Source organism: Scyliorhinus torazame, chromosome 5 (genome assembly GCF_047496885.1).
Source record: "Scyliorhinus torazame isolate Kashiwa2021f chromosome 5, sScyTor2.1, whole genome shotgun sequence".
Lineage (NCBI taxonomy): Eukaryota > Metazoa > Chordata > Chondrichthyes > Carcharhiniformes > Scyliorhinidae > Scyliorhinus > Scyliorhinus torazame.
The window spans coordinates 266,806,471-266,834,030 of record NC_092711.1 but is presented as its reverse complement, the minus strand read 5'-3'; the positions used below and the strand labels follow the sequence as shown (position 1 = coordinate 266,834,030).

Here is a 27,560-nt window from a genome sequence, read left to right as displayed (position 1 = left end):
GAATCAGTGATTTATGTTATCTCAGCTGATGTTACTAACAGGCAGTCAGGTCTCAGAATGGACCCACCGGCTCAACAGATCATAACTTTTATTTTTTTTGTTTAGAGATGTGGATAACAGCCAATTAACTTCTAACAAAAGAATAAAACCTTTATTAAACAAAAGATTAACTATAATATACTACTCCTTTGATTCAGCTATACCTTTACAGATCTTTATAGATTTATAAGGATTACACCAGTTACACAATATATCTTGTACCCTAAAGTTCTCCGAGAAAGTACATAATCCTTGTAAGCCAATAGGTAAAATGTGGTCAGACACGTCACTCTGAAACCTAGTGACAAATGCCACTCAAAACAACCTCTGTGGATTTCTTATCAAATCCCCTCAGATGCTTGTCACACTGTGTGCCCTCTGGTTTCACTGGAATTGTCTTCCATGCAAGTGTTTCCAGACTTCACTCTCGAAGAACACAGTTTGAAATCTTCTCTTGCACAAGGCTTTTTCTCAGATGCTGTCACCAAAGAGCCACATCCAGGATTTCAATCTCTCCTTTCCGTGTTCCTTTGCCCTGAAACACCATGTATACTCAAGCTTCCACACAATCTCTCTGTTATCCAGCAATGCCAACAGAACACCGCTGCTTCTCAGGCTGAATTAAGGTGTCACCAACTGTCTTTATTAACAACTCATAACTATATCCAGTAGAGGGCACAGGTATGGAGTTGACTCCATCAGAGGTCTTTACATATCTCTAGACTGAGCCTAGTTCTGGGTAATATGCCTTCTTAACATCACTGTGGGTGGTGCTGTACTCAAGTCAGTCCCACATTATTAACCCTTTATGTACCGCACCCTACTAATGCCACCATTTCCCCCCCCCCCTCACCTACAAAGACTTTATCCCATAGATATAGTTTACTTCAAGTCTTACATTCTAAGTGTTTATTTGTACAACCTTAATGGTATTTCAACATTATTGTGATCACAGTATTAGCTTTAACAATATTCTCGCTACCCCAAGTCCCCGCTAAAGTCCTTGAAGTTAAGAGGTTCAGGTGGTCTGGAGGCCCTATAATCCTTCCACATCTTGTTTGCCATTCTGTTGGGAGAGTCATACGCTTTGGTGATTTTGGTTCTTGTCGGCTTGAAATTTGGACTAGAATTTGGGTATGTTTTTAAAAAATATATATTTTATTCAAAATTTTGTGGCCAAACATAACAGTACATAGTTTTTCGTTTGAACAACAACAAAGCAATATAAATACCCGTGGCCTGTTTTAAACAAATAAATAAATAATATATAAACAAAAACAAAAACAAAACTGAGTGGCAACTGCCTTGTCAAAAATAGTTACTCTCCAAAGATACAATCCAACAATCCAATATACATTACTTATAACAAGTGTCTATACATATACAATGACATCCCTGAGAGTCCGTCCGGTTCCTCCCCCCCCCCCCCCCCTTCCCCCTGGGTTGCTGCTGTTGTCTTCTTCTTTTCCATTCCCTCTATCTTTCTGTGAGGTAGTCGACGAACGGTTGCCACCGCCTGGTGAACCCTTGAGCCGAACCCCTTAATACGAACTTGATCTGTTCTAACTTTATGAACCCTGCCATGTCGTTTATCCAGGTCTCCACGCCCGGGGGTTTGGCTTCCTTCCACATAAGCAATATCCTGCGCCGGGCTACTAGGGACGCAAAGGCCAAAACATCAGCCTCTCTCACCTCCTGCACTCCCGGCTCTTCTGCAACCCCGAATATAGCCAATCCCCAGCCTGGTTCGACCTGGACCCCCACCACCTTCGAAAGCACCTTTGCCACCCGCACCCAGAACCCCTGTAGTGCCGGGCATGACCAGAACATGTGGGTGTGATTCGCTGGGCTTCTCGAGCATCTCCCACACCTATCCTCTACCCCCAAAAATTTACTGAGCCGTGCTCCAGTCATATGCGCCCTGTGTAACACCTTAAATTGTATCAGGCTTAGCCTGGCACACGAGGACGATGAGTTTACCCTACGTAGGGCGTCGGCCCACAGCCCCTCCTCAATCTCCTCCCCCAGCTCTTTTTCCCATTTCCCTTTCAGATCATCTACCATGATCTCCCCCTCGTCCCTCATTTCCCTATATATGTCCGACACCTTACCATCCCCCACCCATGTCTCTGAGATCACTCTGTCCTGCACCTCCTGTGTTGGGAGCTGCGGGAATTCCCTCACCTGTTGCCTCGCGAAAGCCCTCAGTTGCATATACCGAAATGCATTCCCTTGGGGCAACCCATATTTTTCCGTCAGCGCTCCCAGACTCGCAAACGCCCCATCTACGAACAGATCTCTCAATTGTACTACCCCAGCTCTTTGCCATGTTTCAAATCCCCCATCCATTCTCCCCGGAACAAACCTATGGTTATTTCTTATCGGGGACCGCACCGAGGCTCCCGTCTTTCCCCTATGCCGTCTCCACTGCCCCCAAACTTTCAATGTAGCCTCCACCACCGGGCTTGTGGTGTATTGAATTTGGGTATGTTTTAAACCATTTCTTCCATTGCTTCATGTTAAACCACACTTAGTCAGTTTGGAGGTGAATAGTTGTTGGTACTCTTGATAGTTTCTTTCTTCCAAGGTGTCCGAAAATGATGTTAACTGCTGGGCAGTGCTTTTACTTTTTCCATTTGGGCTATCAGGAAGCTCTGAGGCTGAGGAAGGGTGTATTTGTGATTGAGTAGCATGCTTCACTTTTGTTTTTCTGCTGGTAGTGCAGGATTACAACAAAGTTCCAGCATCCCTTGGGGATCTGGCATGCCAGCTGGAAGTTGCCATCCTCGGTCTTTACACGTCCTTATCCTTCCATGTGTCTTCTTGCATCACTTGTGTGGGAGGTACTCTACTCATCCCACCTTTAATCCTGTATGTACCAGATCATACTGCTACAGAAAACATTTCCATTACAATAGTAATGGTCTCCTCGAGTATGGCTATTAGTTTCATATTGCCTGTATTTTTGCATATTGCTGGGATAAAACCTAGGTTTGGGATAGTATACTTTCATTTGTAAGCCGTCATAACAGTCCAAGGGTGCATGGACGTGAAGAGAAAAGGTTTTATGGCCGAAAAATGCTCCAGCAGGCATTCAGCCAATTGGGGCGACGATGGCATAGTGATAATGTCACTGGATTAGTAATCCGGAGGCCCAGGCTAATGGTTTGGGGACACAGGTTCAAATCTCACCATGGGGGCTGATGGAATTTAATAAATCTGGAATATCAAGCTCGTCTCTATAATGGTAACCAGGCCCTCTGAGGTCCAGCGAGGCCCTGGTCACTTTCAGCTTTTGAGGCCCCTAGCCATAATAAAAATACATGAAAACAAAATAGGGCACCAAAAAAGTGAGACATCATTTCAATATTTTAAGAATGCTTTTCTATAGGCAGCACGGTGGTGCAGTGGGTTAGCCCTGCTGCCTCACGGTGCCAAGGTCCCAGGTTCGATCCCGGCTCTGGGTCACTGTCCGTGTGGAGTTTGCACAGTCTCCCTGTCTTTGCGTGGGTTTTGCCCCCACAACCCAAATATGTGCAGGGTAGGTGGATTGGCCACACTAAACTGCTCCTTAATTGGAAAAAATGAATTGGGTACTCTAAATTTTTTATTTTTTTTAATTTAAAAAAATATTTACATGCTTTTCTAGCCTTTTTCTATGCAAATGCAATATTACGAAGGGAAAATCTAGCTTTCGAGCTATGTCACGGTTGATATTAAGCATGGCAAGACTATTCAAAAGCTCTTGATCCATAGTTGAAGATTATATTTCTTTATCTGCTTCAACATGCTTAAAATGTGTTCATCTGAAGTCACTGATGCAGGAAAACGGACAAAAATATGCAATGCAATTGTGACATCAGGAAACACCTCAATTTCAAGTTCTAGTATTTCTTGAAGCAATTCCTTTGGCTTGCAATCCAGAGAAGAGTGCTTTCATTCTTAGGACTTTATGTTGAAAAAGTATCCATCATAAATAGTTACTGCGAACGAACAATACAACAACTTCAACCATGTGTTTGCTCTACTACCTGATCGTATGCACGTCCTTCACGCTCTTTCATGCACCAGTAGGATAGGCTGTACAGACTCTGCCTGATGTACAATGTGGAACAGCAAAACTCATTTTCCTTTCCTCTAATATTTCCTTATTCCTTATAAAAAGAAGTTGCAAAACTGATTAAATGCCAAACAATTAACATTAACAATGTCCAAATTTGAGGCCCAGGACAAATAGCCCTCCTGCCCCCACCCCGGTCCCTAATGGTGACCATGAAACCATTGATTGCTGTAAAAATTTTCATTTGAGTTCATTAATACCCTTTAGGGAAGGGAATCTGCCACTCTTCTCTGGCCTGGACTAAATGTGACTTCAGACCCACAGCAAAGTGGTTGACTCTTAACTGTCCTCTGAAATGGCCCAGCAAATAGTTCCATTCAAGGGCAGTTAAAGATGGGAAACAAATGCTGGTCTCAAATCCCATGAAAGAATAAATTTTAAAACTCTCACTTGAGGATTGCTGATTTTATATTTCTGTCTTCTGGATCTATTATCACAGTTGGACATGTGACACAATGTTATCTGTGCTTGTTGCCATCTTAGAAGCTTGGAAAATATTGTTCCCTTCAATTTTAGTACTGGATCACTTTTCCTAATTTAATGTCTGAAATCATCCTTGTTGGATTTTTTCTAACCTTCCTTACTATGCTAAGATCTAGGTGACTGGTTTGTGGGTCCTGTTATCTGGTATTCCGGATTTTAACTGGAGTTCTGAGGATTTAGTTATGAAATTCAGTTTGTTTTTCTATGAAATTAAGTTCTGATGGATAACATCTTTAAAAAGGATTATTTTCTGATATATAATTTTCAGCTCTGTCAGTAACCAATTGGATGCTTAAGATTTTCCAATTTGTTCCACAATCGCCATTCCAAAATATATATCTGAAGGTTCAGCTTATAGACTAGGTTTGAGCTAAATATAGGATCAATTAGAACAAGTTACATTTATATAATACAGTAAGAAGTCTTACAACACCAGGTTAAAGGTTTAGTTGGAATCACTAGCATTCGGAACGCAGCCCCTTCATCAGATGAGTCCTCATGAAGGAGCTGTGCTCCGAAAGCTAGTGATTCCAAATAAATCTGTTGGATTTTAACCTAGTATTGTAAGACTTCAGTGCCCACCCTAGTCCAACACTGGCGTCTCCAATCATTTCTAGAATGTACATTTCATACAGGACAATGTTGGAGAACAGAGTGATAGGTAAGAAGGTGAATTGAGCAGAAGAGAGAAAAAGCACAGCCACAGTTTTGTAAGGGCCACGAAGAATCCAGCACGAGTTTTAAGGATACAAAATAATAACGTTTATTTACTATAACAATATATACATAACAGTAGCAGTAACTTCCCTTGCTACCTTCTCCTTCCTGCTGGTTCCTGAACTGGCCAGCTTATTTATACTAGGAGTTTCTCCGCCCCCCTCATTGGGGAAGTTCATACTCCCATAGGATTGTGGGATAGTCATTAGTCCCCAGCCAATCGTAAGTAGGCAGGTTATAACACACAGAAAAGGGATTTGTTGAGGCTTAAGAAGGTAAGGAAGGAGGTGGTAATGTGCAAATAACTGACGGATGGGTTTCGGAGGGTGATAACAGATTGGCCAAGAGTTGAATGAGCATGAAACAGTAGGTAGACTAATGTTGGCAGAGCATCATTTAGGTGCAAGGATCTATAGCTGGAGGAGCTTGTCGATCAGGCAAGGCCATGGAGGAATTTGAAGGGGAGGGTCAAAATCCTGGTAATTTTCTGGAACAAAGGAAGACATTGAAGCGCAGCGAGGACAGAGAGGTGGGAATGCGGAATTGAGCGAGGGTGAGAAAGGAAGAGAGCTCATATTCATATAATGGGCGCGATTTTCTGCTCAACGGCGCGAAACGGCCCCGATTTCGACCGATTCGGGGCCCGAAAATGGGCCAGGATCGGGGCCGCGAGAAACTCGGGGGGGGGGGGGGGGGGTGTCGCGAAAGCAGCGTCATCAGCACGCGCCGGGCATTGGCGCTGCGTAAAAGCGGCGCTGCCTAAATGACGTGGCCGGCGCCACGTAACTGGCGTCACCCACGCATGCGCGGTTGCCGTCCTCCCCGAGGCTGCCCCGCAAGAAGATGTCGGCTGGATCTTGAGGGGCGCGGAGGAAAGGAGGTCCTCCTTCAGAGAGGCCGGCCCGCCGATTGGTGGGCACCGATCGCGGGCCAGACCCCTTTTGAGTAATACCCTGGTGAAAGAACCCCCCTCGCCCCCCCACAGGCCACCCCCTCCCCCCAGCGTTCCCGCCGGCAGCAACCAGGTGTGGATGGCGCCAGCGGGAAGCCGTTGTTTTGGGCAGGCCGCTCGGCCCATCCGGGCCGGAGAATAGCTGGTGTAGCTAAGAATTGCCATTTTGGGTGTCCCGGGCGATTCTCCGGCCTGCGCCGCGCAGAACTCGATGGGGCCATTCTCGCCGCTTGGGTGAATGCGCGGGAGGGCGTCGCGGGGAAAAATGGCGCGCCAAGGGATTCTCCCAACCGGCGCAGGAGCGGCCCATGTTTTTTAAATCCTCTGCACATACTGGCCGGGATTCTCCACCAGCGTGATTCTCCGTTACGCCAGCGCCCGGGGGTTTCCCGACGGCGTGGGGCTGCCCCACAATGGGAAACCCCGTTGACCGGCTGGCGTAACGGAGAATCCTGCCAGTCAGTCGGGGCAGAAATGTGGCGCGGCGGGGCGGAGAATCCCGCCCCCTGTGTTTCCCAGCTATCCATCACATTGATACTTCTGAAATATAAACAAATTTAAAGACAGCAAGGTTTCATGAACAACAAACTAGATAGAGGATCAGTTAGTCTGGTCACAGTCACAGTGGTGACTGGGATGAATATTGGCCAGGTAAGTGCTTGTAGATGTTCATCTGTGGGGGTACTGAAATGTGAATTATGACTTTGGTAGCAGATGGTGGCCAAGGTGGCTTTCGGAGATGATGTAACATATAAGGGGAGGAAACTTAGTTTGAATTTGAATGTGCCAAATCTCAACTTCTACTCTTGACCAGAGATGTGAAATTGAGGGCAGAGACTGTTTTTGATGTTAAAAGCACTGTAAATGTAAGATTGTTGTACATAGTTTAGCTTTATCTATTGGGTCTTCACCCTTTCATGGCTTCCATTAAAAGATGACCCTGTGATAAAGCTGTTTGGCCGAGAGACCCCATGCAGCCCATCAGGGTTCTCAGTGCAGCCCACAAGACGTTTTGTTGAGTGTTGCACACATGCAGAGTTGCCAAATTCCACTGATTTCCATCCGTGTAGTTTGCTTTCCTAATGGTATGACTGAAGTGGTAACAGCGTAAAGCAAGGGCATGAGAAGTAAGGTGTATGCTGATTGCACACAACATTGATCGTGAGAGCCGAGTGCACCTGCATCTAAAGAGTAAATATTTCTTTTGTTTTTACCATTGAGAAGTTAATGACCGTTCTATTAATATATGAATGATTCTATAACTTGTTAGGAAATATTCAGCATGTATTTGTTGCATTCAGTCGTATTCAATGGTCATCGTTGGTGAACAAGCCTGATTTCAATCTTGTGGCCCCCCCGAGATGGAGGGCCACTCGTGCATCCCACTCACTAGCCAGATTGCCCAACACTGACTTAGAGGCATGGCAGTGAAAACTCAAGTTTTCTGTGGTTGTGAAATCAGCTGCTCTAAGCTCTCCATTTTCCTAGGCTCTTTGTACCTTTTATTCAGCCAACTATTGTGTAACTACTGAGTCATTGCCTTTAGTCATTAGAGTTTGCAAGTATGAGTGAATTGCTTATTTTACATTGAAATACTTACTATCTGGAATGATGACGGAAAAAGGTTTTGCTGAACATGTTGGTACCAGTTTTCTAAGCAAGTCTGGTGACTGCATTGGGCGTAAGTAGAATGTGGATTTCATTTATTTTACACTTGAATAGATTGTACGTTCTAGAATGTACATTTCAAAAGTACAAAGTTCATCATTCTCAAGAACGAAAACAGCAGAGAATAGTTCTCCCAGCAATAGCAGAAAACTGGTACTTTCCACGCCTGTTGTTCTTTATTTGAACTGTGCCATCAGTGAACTAAGCAATTGTGTTTTGTTCCCCTCAGTCCTGCACGTGGGGAAGGATCTGGTTGTTGTCAGTTTGAGTTAGGAACTTGGCGAGTGTTAGTCACATGCCTGCTCGTTTGGCCAGAGAATGATGCAATGATAAAGGGAAGACAGTAAAACACAGTTGTATATTTTTCAAAAAAGGTGTGGTAAGAAAATGATAACATCTATCGAGCCCTCTGCCAAAAGTTAAGCTAAAATCTGAACCTTTAATGCTTTTAGAGGAAAGAGCAGTTTCTCCGCAGCTATTACTGAGTGCATCCTTTTGCAGCCCTATCCATGTCAATAGGTCACCTAACCGTTTCAAGGCAGGCAGTAATTTTTGTTGAGTTTGTCCTTCAGCGTAAAAGAAAATCCAATATCTTGCCTTCGGAATGATTGATTAATAATTGCAGTTGATCTGAAGTTAAGACCTTGAATAGAATTGCTTTTGCAACAGCCTGGGTGACCAGTAAATATTACTAATCTCTTGGAAATGACAGAAATAGGAAGCCAGAAGAAAAATGAGATGCCGGGCAACTGTTGCTCAAGTTGACCCTGCTGCGCTTTCTCTTTCCACCGACCCTGCACATGCTTATTCACTGTTTGAATTCGGAATTTTGTCTCTCAACGTCCTCTTCCCCACCTCCACAGAAGTGTCGTGGCTCAAGAACTCGAATCCCAGTTTTCAGATGGTGTCTCTTGCTGATGCCAGTGTGTTTAGCCTGCTGGCAAGTTATCTTTGTGAAGAATAATCATTTTCCTTTTGGTTCTTTCATGAGGCTTTAACAACTCATTCCTCTTCCTGTTTCAGTGTAGAATCGAACTTAAAGATGTTTCTGCAGGGACGGTGTATGATGTGCTGCACGATAATGAGTACCGCCGCAAGTGGGATAAGCAGGTTATCAAGACTTATGACATTGCACGGCTCACAGTGAATGCAGACGTTGGGTATTATTCATGTAAGTGTTTTTGAGGGTTAACTAAGTAAAGTTCATGAATTCCTGTTTCTCCAGGAAATTAATTTGCAATTGTTGAAATTGCAGCACAGAGAGAACATACAGCTCACTATATTCTAAAAATCCACTGTGAAATCTTAACCAATATCCAGATTCTCACACTGGAAATTCATGCTGTTGAGCTAAGGTTTTTAAAGAAACCCAGAAAATGCTTGTTTCTCATGTAGAGTCCACGAGTTCCAGACAAACACTCAAGCCTTGCCTCTCGGTTTGCTGTTTCATTTTCTATAAAAATGTTGTCTGATATCCAGTGGGTAAAGGCAACACCTGTAGAATTAAACCAGAAAGAACAAAAGGTAGGATACATTCACGCAATTGGGTTGCTAATTTGTTTTTGTGGCTCCTGGATTAAGAAGAGAAGTCACTATTTGATAATTCATCCTGGCAGATGTGTGGATATCAGATGATTGTTTAAAGAACAATTGTTCTTTGTTGAACAGCCTGTGAGGTTCACCACCCATGCTCATAGAAGAAGCACACCAACTTCGGCAAGGCACTGAAAGATTGTTACACACTTTTTAGTTATTGAATGTGAGCTCCAGAAATTTTTATGGCTTTGACAAATTTGCCCTAATACCTGCAGGGAGGGGCAGTGAGCGATGTTACTCTCATATAGTTTCTGTTCTTTCCTAAAAATACCCACACGATTCACAAATAGGAGGCGAACCTTAGATGATCTGTTTTGTCTTCTACTGTGTCTTTCATATGTTACCTCAGACTCGAGGGGAGGGAATCTCTGAACCATGGACGATTTCCTTATTGGCATGTATGTGGCCCAGCCCCCTCAAATCTTTTACCAAGTGGGAGTTAATAACTTTAATCAGCCGATTGAGTGGAGAAATCTAAATCTCACCTTCTCACCATTGGTTGCTGGACACTGCACCTTTTTTCCTTCAATAGTTTTGTACAAACCTGTACAGCAAATGATGTTTTCCGAACATCGCAAAGTGCTTCATACAATAAATTGTTTAAAATTTGAATTATTGTGGACAAAATTAGCTGTCATTCTGTGCCAGTAACAGGAAGATTAACAAGTTAAGCAACTTATTTTTTGGTGCTGTAGATTGAGAGAGCAATGTTAACCAGAAATAATACTGCTCTTCCATTAGTGCCGTTAGATCTCTAACATCTGCTTGATCAGGGGGATAAAACTTAGCCTTTTGATTTAACATCTTTTCTACCAATGCACCCGATTGTCAGCCCAGATCAGTGGGCGCGATTCTCCGCTCCTGCGCCGGTTTGGAGAATCGGCTGGCGTGCCATTTTTCCCCGCGATGCCGGTTCGACGCCCTCCCGCGATGCACCCAAGCGACGAGAACGGCCCCGTCGAGTTCTGCGCGGCGCAGGCCGGAGAATCGCCCGGGACACCCAAAATGGTGCCCACGCTCGGCGGGCCGGCCTCTCTGAAGGTGGACCTCCTTTCCTCCGCGTCATGCAAGATCCATCCGACATCTTCTTGCGGGGCGGCCTCGGGGAGGACGGCAACCATGCATGCGTGGGTTGGTGCCGGCTGGCGCTGGCCAACCCACGCATGCGCGGGTGACGCCAGTTAGGCAGTGGATGACACGGTGCCGCTTTTATGCGGCGCCAATGCCCGGCGTGCACTGACGACACTGCTTTCGCGACACACACCCCGAGTTTCTCGCGGCGCCGATCCTAGCCCATTTTCAGGCCCTGAATCGGTCGAGATTGGGGCCATTTTGCGCCGTCGTGAACCTCAACAGTGTTCACGACGGCGTGGGCACTTAGTCGCGGGAGCGGAGAATTGCACCCAGTGTGTTTCAAAGTTTTTGTCCAGGGAGCCACGTTTGCCAACTGGCTGAACTTTGGGACCCATGCCATGTTCGCTTACCCAGTCTATCCTGAGTTAACGCAATGTTTGCGACACTAAAGTTTTCTTGTTCCAGGCAAGGGAGGGAAAGAAAATCATCTAGTTTTCCTGTCAATAATCTCTCTCCAGTATCCCTTGGTGCATTGAGTTTATGTCAACATTGAGTGAGGACAGGATCAGACCTGTCTATGATGTCCTCCCATCTATAAACACTCACTGTCCAGAGTCACACATGAAGAATAGTTACTGATGAGAAACTGGAGAGCCACCAACAATTGTGAACCTGCATTCATCGTGGGACACTGCCTCGAGGAAAAAAGAAACAAAGAAGACAGAGGAGAGGAGAACAAAGAACAGATTATCACTGGGAGAGAGCCACATTATTTTGTAAATAAACCAGCCATAAATATGAAGATGGTGATATTAAAATCTTGATTGATAATTGGCTTAAATGCAATTCTATTACTTGCCTTGTTTGGAGGGCATTAGCTATGAGGAGACATTGGATAAACTCTGTTTGTTCTCACTGGAACAACGGAGGTTGAGGGGCGACCTGATAGAAGTCTACAAAATTATGATGGGCATGGACAGAGTGGATAGTCCGAAGCTTTTTCCCAGAGTGGAAGAGTCAATTACTAGGGGGCATGGGTTTAAGGTGTGAGTGGCAAAGTTTGGAGGAGATGTGCGAAGGAAGCTTTTTTACACTGAGGATAGTGGGTGCCTGGAACGTGCTGCTGGAGGAGGTGGTGGAAGCCGGTATGAGAGTGACATTTAAGGGACATCTTGACAAATACATGAATAGAATGGGAATAGAGGAACATGCACCTCTAAAGTGCAGAAGGTTTTAGGTTAGATGGGCAGCATGGTCAGCGCAGGCTTGGAGGGCCAAAGGGCCTGGTCCTGTGCTGTACTGTTCTTTGATGCAAATTTATTCAACTTCAAGGAACACTATTAGAATCAAGTTCATCAATATTGATGAATGCTGACATTAAAACTGGCCCACAGACCACTGGCAAACTAATCAGATAGAATAGACATTGAACAAAATTTTCTCTCATACTAATTATTTGTTCAGATATTCAATTGTAGCATTATGGTGTGCTTATGTCTCCCCAACCAGAAGACATGCCTTTGCAGTCACTTCATGGAGACTAATATCTCCAATAATGTAACTATTGCTGCAATGGCAGACAATTCCCTCCCACTGAATGTGCTTCCTATAGCACTGCTGACATGGTGCTGGCCCCTCAGCAGGAACCACACTGCAAAGGGTGGCAGCAGTCCTAATCATGTGGTGCACAGAATGGAAGCTCGGATGTTGAAACCTGGATATTGTCCCTGTTTGGACATGGCTCCCAGAGGTGGATTTTTAATTGGCCATCTCCTGAAGATTGCTTCCAACGTTCCCCTGCCATATAGTCTTGGTCCCCAATCTACCCAGGAAAATTCACGGTGACATGGTGAAGTTTCAGAAGCAAGCATCTGTGTTGATAAAATCACTGCTCTATTGATATAATTTCCATTTATAATACTTAGTTAAAGTTCTTACGCTTTGATTACAATGAGACTGGATTACAGAAAACTACTTGGAACAGAATTTCAACAACAGAATGTGAAGAGTGCTACTGAAGATCACAGATCGACTGAATGTTGAAGGGGAGCAGGAACAATCCATATTCTACAACGTGATACATGTTCTGCTTTCAGTCAAGTCTTAGACAGCTGTACCGCTTTATAAAGTGCTGCATGCACTGTACAATGTGTGATGGCTTAGAATCTGATTATTGTAAGAGAGTTAAAGGGCATGGAAATTTACAGTAGCTAAATAACTGCACACCTCAGGACATTTCACAGCCTTATATTATCACTATTGCAAAAACTATTTAGAGATTGGCAAACAGAGTATCAAGTTCCTTTTCTGTCAAAAACTATAAAGAAGTTTTATTTGAGGCACATGCGAGTTCTTTTTATAATCCAGACAAACCAAATCGGTTTTTCAAAAAATTGAGATTCGATCCCAGTTTGTTGCGCCAGGGAGCGGGGAAGTTCCAGTTTCCCAGTTTTATTCCCACTAAGTTGGAGCTAATTAGAAGCTGTTCCTGTCCTGATGCAGATAGCATGGCCAGGCGGGCCAGTGGTGTTACCTCTTAGATTCATGTTGAGAATGGCTTGTTAAATCCGTGTTTTAAAAAATATATATATTTTTATTGAAGACATTTTTCATTATCACAAAAGGAACAAACTAAACAACAAATACATAAGGGCACAACACATGAATAGCACAATGAATAATTAACAACCCCACTAAACCCAACCCTTCAACATAAAACTAAAAACTAACCCCCACCCCCCACAATTGATGTTAACTCTCTGAAGAAGGAAATGAATGGCTGTCATCTCGAGTAGAACCCTTCTACCGATCCTCTAATGGTGTAATTGGCCTTCTCTAGATCTAGGAACTACATTAGGTCATTAACCAGGCCGAGGCACTGGGTGGAGTAGGAGATCTCCACCCTAGCAGAACTCTCTTACCGGGATATCCAACTTCACCCCGTCTGTAGCACCGGTAAGTCTGAAACGTTGAAAATGCCCACAATGATTCACAATTTTATGATTCTCAAAATGAATCTACAGCCAACTAGCCATGTTGATCTGTAATGTGGTATTCCGAATTATGAGAGTTAGCCTGCCTGAATGCTGTTTTGTGGACGGATATTGAATGATGTGAATTTTTTTTATTTTTTAAAAGCAACAATTTCTTCAGTTCCCTGTGTTTAAATTTTGCTTCTCTCTCCTTAGGGAAATGCCCAAGTCCACTGAAAGACAGGGATGTGGTTACTTTGCGATCATGGCTGGTCACAGATAAAGATTACATGATTATCAACTACTCTGTGAAACACCCTGTAAGTATAGATCTAAGCACCCTATCTCCCATATGTGTCTCAGATGGAGAGAAAGGATCTGTATAAGCTACAGGGGTCTGGATGTCATGTCATACTTAAACAAATGCATCACATTTCTTCAGAATTTGTTGCAATGTGGTGCCTACTACGGGGGACGGTCAGCTCATAATCTTGCTCGACACACAGAAGGCATTTGACTGGGTAGAGTGGGATTATCTGTTTGCAGTTTTAGAAAAATTTGGATGTATGTCGGGCTTTGTAGCATGGGTGTGGTTGTTATATACGCCATTTGCCAGTGTTTGCACTAACAAAGTGACCTTCGACCCCTCTCGTCTTTACCGGGGTACCAAGCAGGGATGTCCATTGTCACCTTTGCTGTTTTCACTAGCAGTAGAACCACAAGTCATGGCCCTAAGGTCCTCAAATACGTGAGAGGAATAGTTAGAGGTGGAAGTTCATCCAAATCACACTGAAGGATCTCTGAATCCTCCTCATAGCTCACCCTCCAATCCGGCTTTGTGTCATCGGAAAATTTGAAGATATTACATTTAGTCCCCTCATCTAAATCATTACATTGTGAATAGCTGTGAGCTTAACGCCGATCCCTGTGGTATCCCACTAATCACTGCCTGCCATTTAGAAAAAGACCAGTTTGTTCCTACTCTTTGTTTCCTGTACCAACCAAACCAACAACTGTGAAACTGAGGCAACTACTTGAGACCTGAAAGATTACTGCGAATGGTGGTACAGGATTTCTGGGCATATGTTCTCAATAACCATCACCTGTAATATTGCATTTTTATTTTCCATTTGCATTTAAGTGATTCCTAGAGAAAGTGTAATCCAATAAATGGAAGAAATAGGTGCAAAGTGGCTGGTAATTACAGATTTCACATGAAATTATGAATATGTTCTGGTTTTACTCTGGTCATTGTTTAAAAAATTGTTCTGTCTTTGATAAAGACGAGGTACCAACAGTCTCAAAGTGATAATTCCTTTCCTTTTCACAGAAATACCCTCCTCAGAAGGATCTAGTCAGAGCAGTATCCATTCTAACAGGTTATCGAGTCCAATCTACTGGCTCCAAAAGTTGCAATCTTGTGTATATGGCTGAGGCAGATCCCAAAGGTAAAGATCGGCAATAAGGATTTGCAGTTAAACATTGCAGTTTAAATTGATGTAGATGCCAATATGTGTGCAGTTTATTTCTCTAACTGGAGTCGAGCCTGAAATAGATAGTTTTTTGGGCACTAAAAAATCGAGGATATGGGGATAGGGTTAGAAAATTGAGTTGTAGCATGTCAGCCATAATCTTATCAAATGATGGGAGTAGGAGTTGAGGACTGAACAGCCTATCCCAAATATTCTCTGTCGGGAGTTCTATCCAGTCCAGTTTTCTAAATGTGTTGATTCCTTTCTTTGGATATAGTTCCACTTTCACAATTGTATGCATGTCTGGATTTTGGTAGGATATCCATTGGAGATGTAAACTATTCTATTTACTTTAAAGTTGAATAATGATTAAGAGTGGGAACCCTGGGGCGGAACGTGGTTAGCACTGGGACTGCGGCGCTGAGGACCCGGGTTCGAATCCCGGCCCTGGGTCACTGTCCGTATGCAGTTTGCACATTCTCCCCGTGTTTGCGTGGGTTTCACCCCCACAACTCAAAGTTTGCAGGTTAGGTGGATTGGCCACGCTAAATTGCCCCTTAATTGGAAAAAAATAATTGGGTACTAAGAGTGGGAACCCTAATTGTTTTGCCTTCTGCACCCATCTGATCTATTATGCTGGAATTGCAGGTAAGCAATACATTCCTGTCTAAAGACTTTAAAAAAAAAAAAAAAATTTAATATCATAGTATCCAATTAATTTTTTCCAATTAAGGGGCAATTTAGCATGGCCAATCCACCTACCTGCATATCTTTGGGTTGTGGGGGCGAAACCCACGCAAACACGGGGAGAATGTGCAAACTCCACACGGACAGTGACCCAGGGCCGAGATTGAACCTGGAACCTCGGCACCATGAGACAGCAGTGCTTTTTTTTCCCCCCTACCATAGGAAAATTTTATTCAAAGCAGCACTACTGCACAATGGAGAAGGACAACCACTTGTAAATACAAAACTTTACCCAATATGTGGCACGTACAATAGAACTCGGAATCCATCATGCGGGAAGAAACTCTCATTACCATTTTGAGGCACTGAAATACTTTTTTTTGCCGGGGAGGGGGGTAAATATTAACACCAGTAGGAAATGGCAGTGTTAGAATTTAATTTTCCCCATATCACTAAATACCATTCACAAAACATTGAAGATTGAAAAGGAGTTGTGTTCTAACATTCAAGCTGAGTCGTTGATGACTAACCCTGACATTCACAATTGTTTGACAAGTCCTTATTTTCTGATATGACTCAGTTAATGGTCACATGTTACAACTGAGCTTTAGCATTTTGCACATAACAAAATACAAACACTACCATCAAATAATGTAGGCTTGGCTGGTAAGAATAATTATTTTAATCCCTTGTTCCTCCACCCCCCTCCCATCCAACTCTAGACTTTCAATTGTGAATGTGTCCAGAATAGCTACCCTGTCCGAAGTAGTTAGGTGGCATGGGAAAGCAGGATTAGGGGTTTGTCCTCTCCTCGAGATGGAAATAGCCTGCTTAGCAACTGGCTTAATGGAACTAATTGTGAAAGCAATTCTATTTGCAATCCTTTCACTGATTTTTATCATAATACTGCACCAAACCACATCATTTGACATAATTAATACAGTTTTCTAGCAGTTTGACAACATATATGCTGTAATCTGATCCGTATCTGCAGGGGAAGATTACAAATTTTAGCCCATCATTTCCCATATTTCTTAACTAGCATATGAATTAGCCTTACTGATTAGTATTGAACCTTTCATCTCCTTTCATTCATGGAGTCAAAGACTGCTGTTGCTATGATTTTTAGTTTCACTCAAGCATGACAACGCTTGGTGACATAGCAAAGAGACTTGAGCTATTTTATTTAAAAATTGCTTCCAATTTTAGGATTATGTTATGACCTGTGGTACAATATTAAAATTTTTCTTCCAGCTATCATTGTAAAGTTTCAGATAAAAGGAAATACATAACATTTTTCACATGTACTTTTGTTGCGCAGCTGTTTGGTTTGGAACAAAACAAGGTCAGAGCCAGAGAGAGGGGCAACATATGGTTGTCACTTCAGGTTGCTCTCGAGCAATTGCTGGTAGCTGGTTGATAAATGGCAAAATACTGTGTGGGCTGGCAGCAGCCTACCCGCCTGCTCGGTTGACAAGAGGAAGATAAAAACTTTGATGGTGGGATATGGGTGTAAATTCCTGCACTGTTACCAGGCACTATTCTGGGACACACAAGTCAGGTACTTCATCAGAGGGGGAGGAAGACAACAAAATTATCGAACTCCCCCTCGTGTCTCCCGAGGCTAGTTCGGCTAGGAATTAAGTGAAAAGAGAGGGGCCTCATTCAGAAATGAATATATTGTGCAGCTTCCATTGTGGATTCAAGCTACAAATGCTTTGCTTTGTTACTAATGTATACCTTATAAAAGCAATTAACTGCAGCTTTTCCTTTTAAAATTACAGCTATAAGAAAGTCTCTAATACCAGAAAAAGGGCTCGGAATTGTATGCGTATTGCGCTCTGCAGTGATTTTTGAAAAAACCTGTTTGGAATTCTTAAATAAATCAAATACAGTTAAATATAGTCAACCCTGTAAAATACAGTCCCGATTCAACCACAGCTTCATTGTACCATTTATGCCCATTGTATAGTAGTTCTGGTTCAAACATAATTTTGAACCAAGCTTCCACATTTAGGTGAATCAGTTGTGTGTTTCAGAAGAAATAAGGTGTAGTTTAGTTTATAGCTTCTTATAACACTACAGAAACAGGCTGGTCAGCCTGACTGTGAGACAGCAGTGCTAACCACTGCTCAACCATGCTGCCCCGTCTAAAGCATTTAAACAAAAGATCATGATTTTTGCATGTCAGGATATTTTTTTAAAATATGGCCTGAAAAAGAAAGTTCCTTTGGACCATCAAATCTATCCTTGTTCAGGGAAATGGTACATTTATCTATCTAGGAGTCTCTCCACCCATTTAATTTCCTGAGACGTTGCCACAAGTATTATTCTCAACTTTAAATGAGTAGCCAAGAGTTTGAATTCAGCATCTTGGGTGTCTACGCACATTTTTGTACCCCTTTCCAGTTAAGCAAAGAACAACCATTGCATTGGGTCATTGCCCTACTCTGAGTTAAATCACTTTCCACTTTTTCTACCTTGGGTTCTGGAATTTTACTGTGGTTTTTTTTTTGATCGTACTATCGTACTTGGGGATTGTTCATGAAAAATATGGCCCCTACTCCAACTTCATTTTCATCTTGGTTGCGTTTTTGTGTTTTCTGAAGAATTTGCTGATCACATTTTGAGGTTTGGAAATGCGAGAGAAAGAAGATTAACCACTTACATTGTGACACTGAAAAGAATTCACAGCCTTGAGCTTTGTTCACAGTTCTACAACTAATTCGATAATTTGATTGTTCTTTCAGGATCTCTGCCAAAATGGGTGGTCAACAAAGCTTCTCAGTATCTAGCTCCAAATGTAAGTAACTCAATATCTAGCTCCAAATGTAAGTAATAATTATCTTGGACTATGTTCTGGGATTGATTTATAGGCTAATTTTTATAAACTATCAGATCTGTCAGGGTAGTGCAATACTGACTTCCATGCACTGTTTAGAAATCGTTATTGTTTTTGCCCAATTTTCAACAGTGTTGTGTGGCTCGGATGCGAATATGACTGCAGTAAGAAACCTTCTCCATTTTGTGTGCGCTTCAGGTACTGAAGAGACTCCACAAAGTTTGCCTGAAGTACCCAGAATGGAAAGAGAAGAACAGGCCAGACTTCAAACCCTGGCTTTACCCAGAACAGAATATTCTACCGACCATGAACCTCTCTGAACTCTCAATCCAGCATGCCGATTCACTGGAAAATATTGATGAAAGCAGCCTGTCTGAAGAAAACAATGGTAGCGATGAAGAAGAATGTCGAACTAAGGGCTTAAAAGTCTGAAATCACATTGTAATGTTCCTTGCGATGCTGTAGGTCTTTGAAGTTTGGCTGGGGTTCTGGGGAGGAGTTAGTAGGAATTCATAATTAACCCTTGGAATTTGGGAGGAGAATTCTTAATTATGGATTAATTTAGTGTCTGGGAAGCAGCTGGTATTGAACCAAGGTTATGTACACACAAAAGCTGACATTTGGATATTTAGGCAATAAATTAAAAATTTGTGCATGATGCAGGTTAAAGTCAGTTGTGACCGTGTTGAAATGAAAGATCAGCCATGACGATGACTTTAATGACCTATTTGGTTTTGAATGTGCCTTACAGATAGAAACATTAGTGAAAGGATGCTTCAGAATTCCTCCTTTTAATGAAGTTGACAGAGCCTTGAATTACAGGCATGCTGGGTCTCGGTTGGTGTGAAAGAATGCTCACAAGTATTATGTGGTATTGTTTTTGATTTCTAGGTTCCTTTGAAACATGTTTTGATCAAGTATTTTTTAAACAAAATTACTTTTCCCAGTTTTGGACTGCAGCATCTTCCCTCCTTACAATCAGTAGCTCTGTTTTGTAATGTGTTCATTTTGTGAACAACAATAATTCTCTAATCTTAACACTGTTGAACTAAGTGCAATGAAATCCTGTTTTTCTTCAGGGTCACGAATGGCAGTTGTGCAGTGTTTGACTATAGTACTGCTCTGTGTTAATGGAGGTGGTGACTATATTAATCCGAAATAACTTCATTATCAGTACCGTTGGAAATATATCACAGTTCACTTAGTTTATTTAAATTATAGTAAGAAATAAAAATATCTAAGACTAGAAACTTGGGTCTCTTGGGCTAGAGGTGGAGTGGAGGGGAAGGGTCTGTTTCCCTTCTGATGAAGCAATTATTTCAAAGTCACAGGATCCAGCAGCAGCACTATATCAATGTTATTTGTATCTGCTCCTGTTTTCCTCTGGTGGTTTGATATTTAAAGTGATGATTTTCGTCCTGAAAACTGACTTTTGAATCCAGGTTACCACTTTTTAAAACCTGACCGCACAGCAAGGTAAATATATAGAAGAAAGATTTGAAATCTGCAGTGGGAATTCAGACTGGAAGTGTAGAGTTAGCATGCATATCTGCAAGGCTCATGAAATCAATGTCTAGCTGAGCAGGAGTATACTGGTTGAAATGAGAAAAGCTAAGAGAAAGTGTAATGGTTGTCAACTGGCAGGAAGGTGAAGTTTTCAGTGGATACAAACTTCATATTATTGCCTTCATGTTATCTTGTACAATGCTGAATTATTGCAGTTTGTGCAATGTACAATCTCCTTTTGGGAGAGAGTAGATTTTGTTTTCAATTTAATTTGGTTTTGCATTTAAAAAGTGGTGGTTAGACCTCAATGGTTAATTATGATCAATGAAGCCTGCAATTAGAAATGAGTGCCCAAACCTGTTTCTTAAAAAATAATGATGGAAGCAAGGATGGAATGTTTAGTTTTATTCATAAATTGACATTGGTATATGCTAATACTACTTCAACACACACTGGTCTAGGGCACTGCACTACATTTGTGATCCATGACATGAAGGAAACTGCACATGTGTTATTTAGTTGCAACTGCCAAGGTTTAACAATTTGCAATAATTTTGGTCAAGTTGGTTAGAACTCTTAAGAGCATTGTTGAGGCATGTACAAAACCTGGAGATATGATTGTGGCTTATAATCCCTGCAATTAATTCACTTTGTTTGCAAGAATAGAAACCACTTGTTCAGAAACTGCAATAGCCATAAGCTATCAGCATCAAATTGTCCTTCAACTGGTTAATGGAAGTTTTACAGCAATAAGTTTAAAAATGCCCCGAAATGTGAATCAAGGAATCATTTTCTCTCCTGCTCTTACAAAAAAAGTCCTACCAGGCTGAATAACTTCAGGTGCCTACAGTAATCATACAGGGGATATGGATGTCATGGTGCAGTGAGAGCAATGGAATTAAGTAAATTATTGAAGGTGAGAAATGAAGATAATATATTTTGAGAACAAAACCATGGAATTAGAATTTAAAGGGTATTTTTTGGCATTTTGTATAGTTGTAAACTGGATTTTTGTAACTGTTCAGAATAAACCGGAAATTTTGAAATAATTAGAGAATCTTGGGACCTCAAAATTCTAGTGGATGCATGAAGAGTCTGGAAAAATATTTCAACAAGTATAGTTAGTAACTCAGTTTTGCTTGTGAAAGATTTCCAGCTAAACAATTGCAGATGACATTCTAGCAACCTTTCCATGGTTTGTCTTTTTTGTGAGTCTGCCCTGTTAATACATTTCACAAATCCATTGATTATGGTGCTCTGTTGACAAGGAAACAGGCTCCCTGTAACTAGCAAAAGAAGATGACAATTAGTGAGTATTTTTAACACCAGGTCCACAAGGGATCAATTTCCTCGTACAATTTAAATAATGTTTGTACTAGTTTTGAGGTCCCTACATGTCTCTAACAGACTGAAAATGGTTCTATTTTTGTGAAATTATCCTTGTTCCTGCTGAGTCATTTGATGCCATTTTGTGTGCACAGAAATTTGTTTTGGTATTCACCTGCTTTTTGTCCTGTACAGATGTTTTTATAATGAAACTCGAATACCAAGTGACCCTAATGTTGTTGCCTCAGTAGTGTTCGCCATATTGTCAGCTTGGCTTATTTATTGCACTTAAATGATAAATTACACTGAAATCAATATAAGGTTTGGCTAAAATGTGATGTGATGCTTAGCTCAACTTTATACCAGCTAGTAATCAGCATTACACCCCAATCCAAAGTGCTCTGTTTAACCTCGGGCAGATTAAAATTTGTAGTTGTAATTCTAGGTTTTTATATCACCATTCAAAAGGGCCCAGCATGAAAATTTCACATACTCGTTCATTAAGCTTTACTAACAACTTGGCACTATTACTAGTGTGGTACCAGTAAATTATTTCCCTGATCACCTAACGTTGGTTGTTAATTTGCTGTTGGCTTCTGAAGTCTCCTGTAAATGTTACAGGAGTGATTAAAAATATTTAAAAGTGGAAGACTGGGCCATAATTTGTTGCACTGGGAGTAGTATCTTAATGCTCATGTTGCATTTTTCTGAACCGTTGGAAAGTATCTTCAGTGTTTGGAGGTTCACAAATGTACATTCTTTCCCCTTGCCTGTATCACAAAAATATTAATGGCATTTTGTGATTTGAGTAGTTCCCCATTGGAACCAAACTACAGCTAAATTTCTTCCCAGATTATTATAGTCTTGCTTACTATTTTTATATTGCTCCATCCAGTTCAGATGAGATCCTGTTGCTGTTTTGAATTGAGCATTTATCAGAGCTGAGGTTTATGTTGGGGAGAAATCTTCAGCCTTACAAAAAAAATCCTGGGGTCTATTTTTTTAATTGTGCTTGGGAACAGGTGGTTAAAAAATAATCATCCTGAATGATCTGTTACGCTTCTGCTATGGTCCGTTTATAGTTGATTGTCAAATCTGAGTTTCTGTAAAATTTGTACTTGCATGTTATTGCCATCAAATCTAGCTGGTTTCCAACTAGCTTTTTTTTTTGTGTATATACCTCTGGTATGGGCTGTGTTCATGACTAAATGTAGACTGTGATAATATCCTTTTTCCATATTCTCCAAGGAAGGAGCTAGGGGAAGGAGCTGAAGTGCTTTTCCACCAACTGTTAGTTAAGATCCTTGATCAAGCTTTTAAACCCATGATCTTTTATTGGGGGATACAGGATGATGGGGGTGGTTGTTGTACCTGCATTACACTAGCAGATTTTTTTTTAAAGGAGCAGGTCCCTTTACCCCTTTTTCCAGCCTACACCAGATATCTCAAATGAAGGACCTAAGTGCAATTGTGTATTTCACTCATATCTTCCAGATGGAGAGGACATTGTTAGATGTACATAATATTTCATATGCAGTTTAATGACTGCTATATATTGCTCATGGTGTTTTTTCAAAAAATATTTTGGTGGGAGCAGAAATTATTTTCAGTTCAACCATGAGTTGTCACTTCTGGGCTGTAATGTTTTTTGTGTGAAAGTTCATATTTTCATGTTTTGATGTTAATGAGGCATCTAATCTAAGATTTATCTTTGAACAATTACATTTCTTAGAGTGCAGAATTGCATAAGTATCCAAACATCTTTCTCAAATCGTAAATGTATTTTTTTTCTGTAATCATGACACTAACTGATTATCTCTCAGCACAAGATTAATTACTGTCTGAGAAAGTTCCAGATTTGGTTCAAGTACTGTCAGACAGGAAATCTAACTTTAATTCCCTTCATTGTATAAGATAATTCTAATGAGCGAAATGTATGTACGTGTAGATAAAGTTTGGGGTATTGAGCAAAATCTGTAATTGACGAATCCTTAAGACAATTTGAATTGTGCATATGAAAGCTACCATTTAATCATTGGTAACGGCAACACAACTGTTTTCTTTGTGGATGTTGTAATTGAGGAAGAAACTGTTTTTATGTCATAGTACATTGTAAGAAAATTAATAAATAATGTAAAGTTTTTAGATCTTGAGCATGACGATAGGGTCTCTCGTTTAGTTAGAGAGCAGAAAGTCGACCAGAGTTCCTAGTCCTGACAGCTATTCAGAGACTCCTGCTGCTAAGCGCAAGATTGAGGACCACACTGAACATACCATCCAAATAATGGGTGACAATACTCCAAATTCATTTCCACAAATGCTCTAATCTTGCTCATTGTTAACTTTGGAAGAGTGCCCTGGATAGTCTATTCAAGCTTGCTTTTTTTGTTGAGGGGGGTGGTGGTCTCCATGGCTCTTCTCCAATGTTAAAGTGCAAATGGAACATCCTTACACAAATTCTCCAGTGTTTATAGTCACTAGATGAAAATAGTTACTCGAGCAAGATACCAGAGGACGACTGGTTAATTGTATCCTTAATACATTGCTTCTCTGAAGAATATTGACATATAGCAGTAAAATAAAAAATTTAGTCAAAATAAAACTAAACTATAAAAGTTTGGTAGTGGGTAGCAATTTGTTTTGCTCAATTGTCACAGACCAACAATTACTTGGGAAGGGGCGAAAGGAACAAAACACTTGTCAAACTTGACTTTTCAATTTTAGTTTTATTAAGAGATTGCTTATTAAGGGTTGGGCTTGCCCTGTAATCAAGACTTGTGTACTCTGCAGCAATGATGCATCAGTTTTGTTCACAATAGCTTTTCACAAAATAGGTGATCTCGCTCAGGTCATATGGTTTGGATGGGAAAATAAATTAAACTAGAGTCCTGATGTAGGGAGTTGGGGTATTAAGGTATATTAAGCCCATTCATAGGAAGCTTTTTAAAACTGTAAAACCTGGTGGGGTAGACAGGAAGCTTTACTCCATCTCTAATTCTGTATCTGACCTAAAAGTGCTCAATGATGATTATGCAAAAATGTTAGCTTGGACATATGACAACTATTGACTTAGACTTAGAACAGACTTAGTGCAGAAGGAGGCCATTCGGCCCATCGAGTCTGCACTGACCCATTTAAGCCCTCACTTCCACCCTATCCCAATAACCCCTCCTAACCATTTTGATCACTAAGGGCAATTTATCATGGCCAAGCCACCTAACCTGCACGTCTTTGTTCTATGGGACGAAACCGGAGCACCCGGCGGAAACCCAAGCAGACACTGGGAGAACGTGCAAACTCCGCACAGACAGTGACCCAGTGGGGAATCTAACCTGGGACCCTGGCGCTGTGAAGCCACAGTGCTATCCATTTGTGCTACCGTGCTGCCCATTAATATACTACACAATCAAATATAACTATGAATATACTACACAATCAATCTCTTAACTGAATTAGTTCAACTGATGTATCTATATGTGGCAATATAGTATTGCTTCTAGTGCCTATACATAGAAAAGCTGAGTTTGTGTCTCCCTTGTTGTTCTTGTTTGAAGAATTAGATGACTTAGGTAGACCAGCAAGGTCCCACATCTGATTTTGTTTTCTAGTTTGACAATGGGACATTGCAATTGGTTAGAGAAGGGTAGAGTCATGATCATGCCTTCTCTTTACAAATTTTTATTCATCATCCTGAGTGGGCATTGATTAGAAAATTTACCACCACTCCAGTCTGGACTTGCTTGAAGGAGAAAGAAAGTGCTAATTGAGAACATATTTCAATTGTTAGTGCCTTTGAGAGTGGAGAACATTAATAAGAAGGGAAATACATGGACATGGTGGCTTTTATTGATTTGAATTGTGAGCTAGATGAATGGATTATATCTGTTCTGTCGGTTTTGATACTGAAACCTTCTGAATACAACATTGCCAAAATCATACTTGAATCAATTTCTTTATCTGAATGCTAGTATTACAAATCACTTAGTTATGTTTACATTGATTTCACATTGTAACAAATTGCTTTTTAAAATGTAGGAACTTGTTTAGCTATTACATAAGTTGCCAAACTCTTGTAATGGGTCATAATCAGTTTAATAGAATTCAAATTTAATTTCTTTTTACTAAACTTTGTAATTCTTTTCAAACATTTTCTTACAAGTAAAATATAGTCATTAAACAATGCTGTGTGTGTGTTTCCTATCTGACACTTGTGCAAGATTTGTGGGATTTTGTATGGCATTTATATTGAGTAATCTATACCTGAGCATGTGATGGGTCAGAATTTAAAGGGGCCTTTACATCAAGCATGTACCTGGTCCCAATATTGTCATCTAATTCTTTTCAGCTTCCTCTCCATGTCTCTGACTCGAAGTGTAAAAACAGTAATGTACATCTCAGACTGGTGGAAATGCTGTAAGTGCAAACAAGATCACTTGCACTCATTATGCTGACCATTTTGCAGTTAGCTTAGGAAGTACTGTATAGAATCATAGAATCAGTTCAAAGATGTGCAGATTGGATGGATTGGCCACGCTAAATTATCCCTTGGTGTTCAAAGGTTAGGTGGGGTTACAGGGATAGGGTGGTATGGGGTGCTCTTTCAGAGGCCAGTGTGGACTTGATGGGCCGAGTGGCCGCCTTCTGCACTATAAGTTTTATGATTCTATGACTAGTCTACAGAAGGCATGGTTTGGCAAGATGCTGGACAACTTTTTTCCAGTATTACTGCATTCACACTACAATTTGTAAACTACATTAGTTATGCTTGCATTTAGACAGTGTCCTACTGGAATGGGTGAAGGCCTTTTCATGTCTTGCTGAATTTGAGGAGTGCACAACTGCTGTGGTTGGATTCTTGAGGTGGGGTGGAGGAGAATTATTATTTTTGATTGTGCGATGGGAGCATTACTGGCAAGACCGACAGTTTCAATTGAGGGTGAGTCACTTGCTTGAAACTCTGCACAGCTGGAGGTGCATCCACAGTGATCTTTTGCTTGGAGTTCTAGGAATTCGATCCAGTGAGCAGGAAGAAATACAATGGGCTGGCTTCTCTGATTCTGGGGCTATGTCCCAACGCCGGCGTGGGAATGGTGGCGTTTTACGCCAGAAAAAATGGTATAAAACGGCCACCTATTTCCCCATCTTGCTGGGGGCTAGCATGCCAGCAACCTAGAACACCCAGCTCTAGCTGCCGCTACGGCCCAGAGAATTGCTAGGACATGGAGGAGGCTACTCGCGGACCCAGCCCACAAAATAGTGCCCCCCACCTTTGGCCAGCTCACCTGCCACAGACCCCCCTCCCCCCACAGTGCCTGGCACAGCTCTTAATAAAGTCCACCCCCGCTGGACTGAGTCCGCAGATGCCACGCCGAGTTTCTACTGGATGAGACCACACGCGACCGATGCTGTCGGGAACTCAGCCGGTCGGGGGCGGGGGAGAGAAGAGGGCCTCGGGCAGTGTCCTGAGGCCGTCAATACATGGCGCGTGTACTCTTGAGTACACTGCTTTGGAGGCAGAGCATCGCGAAAGCGGCGCCATCCCCGATTTGGTCGACAACTGATTCTCCAGCCATATTTCCAAGACTGGATGTGTGACTTGTAGGAAAATTAGACATTTAAGGGGAGAAATACCTTATGACCAATGGAAAACTTTGTGCAAAACGATAAAATACTGATCAGTAATTGGCTGGAAGTTCTTTCCAAGAAAACTCTGTATGGAGGAGAATGAGAATGTCCTAGAGATCTCTCGGGCGTTTCTCCGTCGGCCGACACCGAAATCGAGAAAAGAGATTGGGCGGAGAATGAGGTTGATGCCGAAATCTCAGCAGTTGCCAATTTGACACAATTCTCCGTAGCCTCGACAGTGACGTCAATGTGTCCTGGACCGCGCACGTAAACAGTTTGCATATCATTAATGGGGCCTCTGATTCTCTGCCTCCGATGGACGGCGAAGTTCACTCGTGAAACCGGCATCATGGTTGATGAGGGAGAGAGTGGTGGTAGGATATAGAGACGTGACTGTGGACTGCTGGGTCGGACAGTGGCTGGGATGGGGGGGCCGGCCCAGGGAGATGGGCTAAGTGGCGGGAGTGACCCCACACAGGAC

At 41.8% G+C, this 27,560-nt stretch overlaps 1 protein-coding gene across 1 annotated transcript in view; it reads left to right on the top strand.

Moving 5' to 3' along the window:
• The window catches only part of LOC140421111 (START domain-containing protein 10-like), a 39,832-nt gene extending 14,198 nt beyond the window's left edge, over positions 1-25,634 (top strand). Inside the window, exons 2-6 of the mRNA XM_072505517.1 lie at positions 9,003-9,150; positions 13,838-13,941; positions 14,952-15,069; positions 18,531-18,583; positions 18,821-25,634. Coding sequence (XP_072361618.1) covers positions 9,003-9,150; positions 13,838-13,941; positions 14,952-15,069; positions 18,531-18,583; positions 18,821-19,054 — 657 coding nt within the window. The 3' untranslated portion in view covers positions 19,055-25,634. The remainder of the gene's footprint in view (positions 1-9,002; positions 9,151-13,837; positions 13,942-14,951; positions 15,070-18,530; positions 18,584-18,820) is intronic.
• The last annotated feature ends 1,926 nt before the right edge of the window (positions 25,635-27,560 follow it).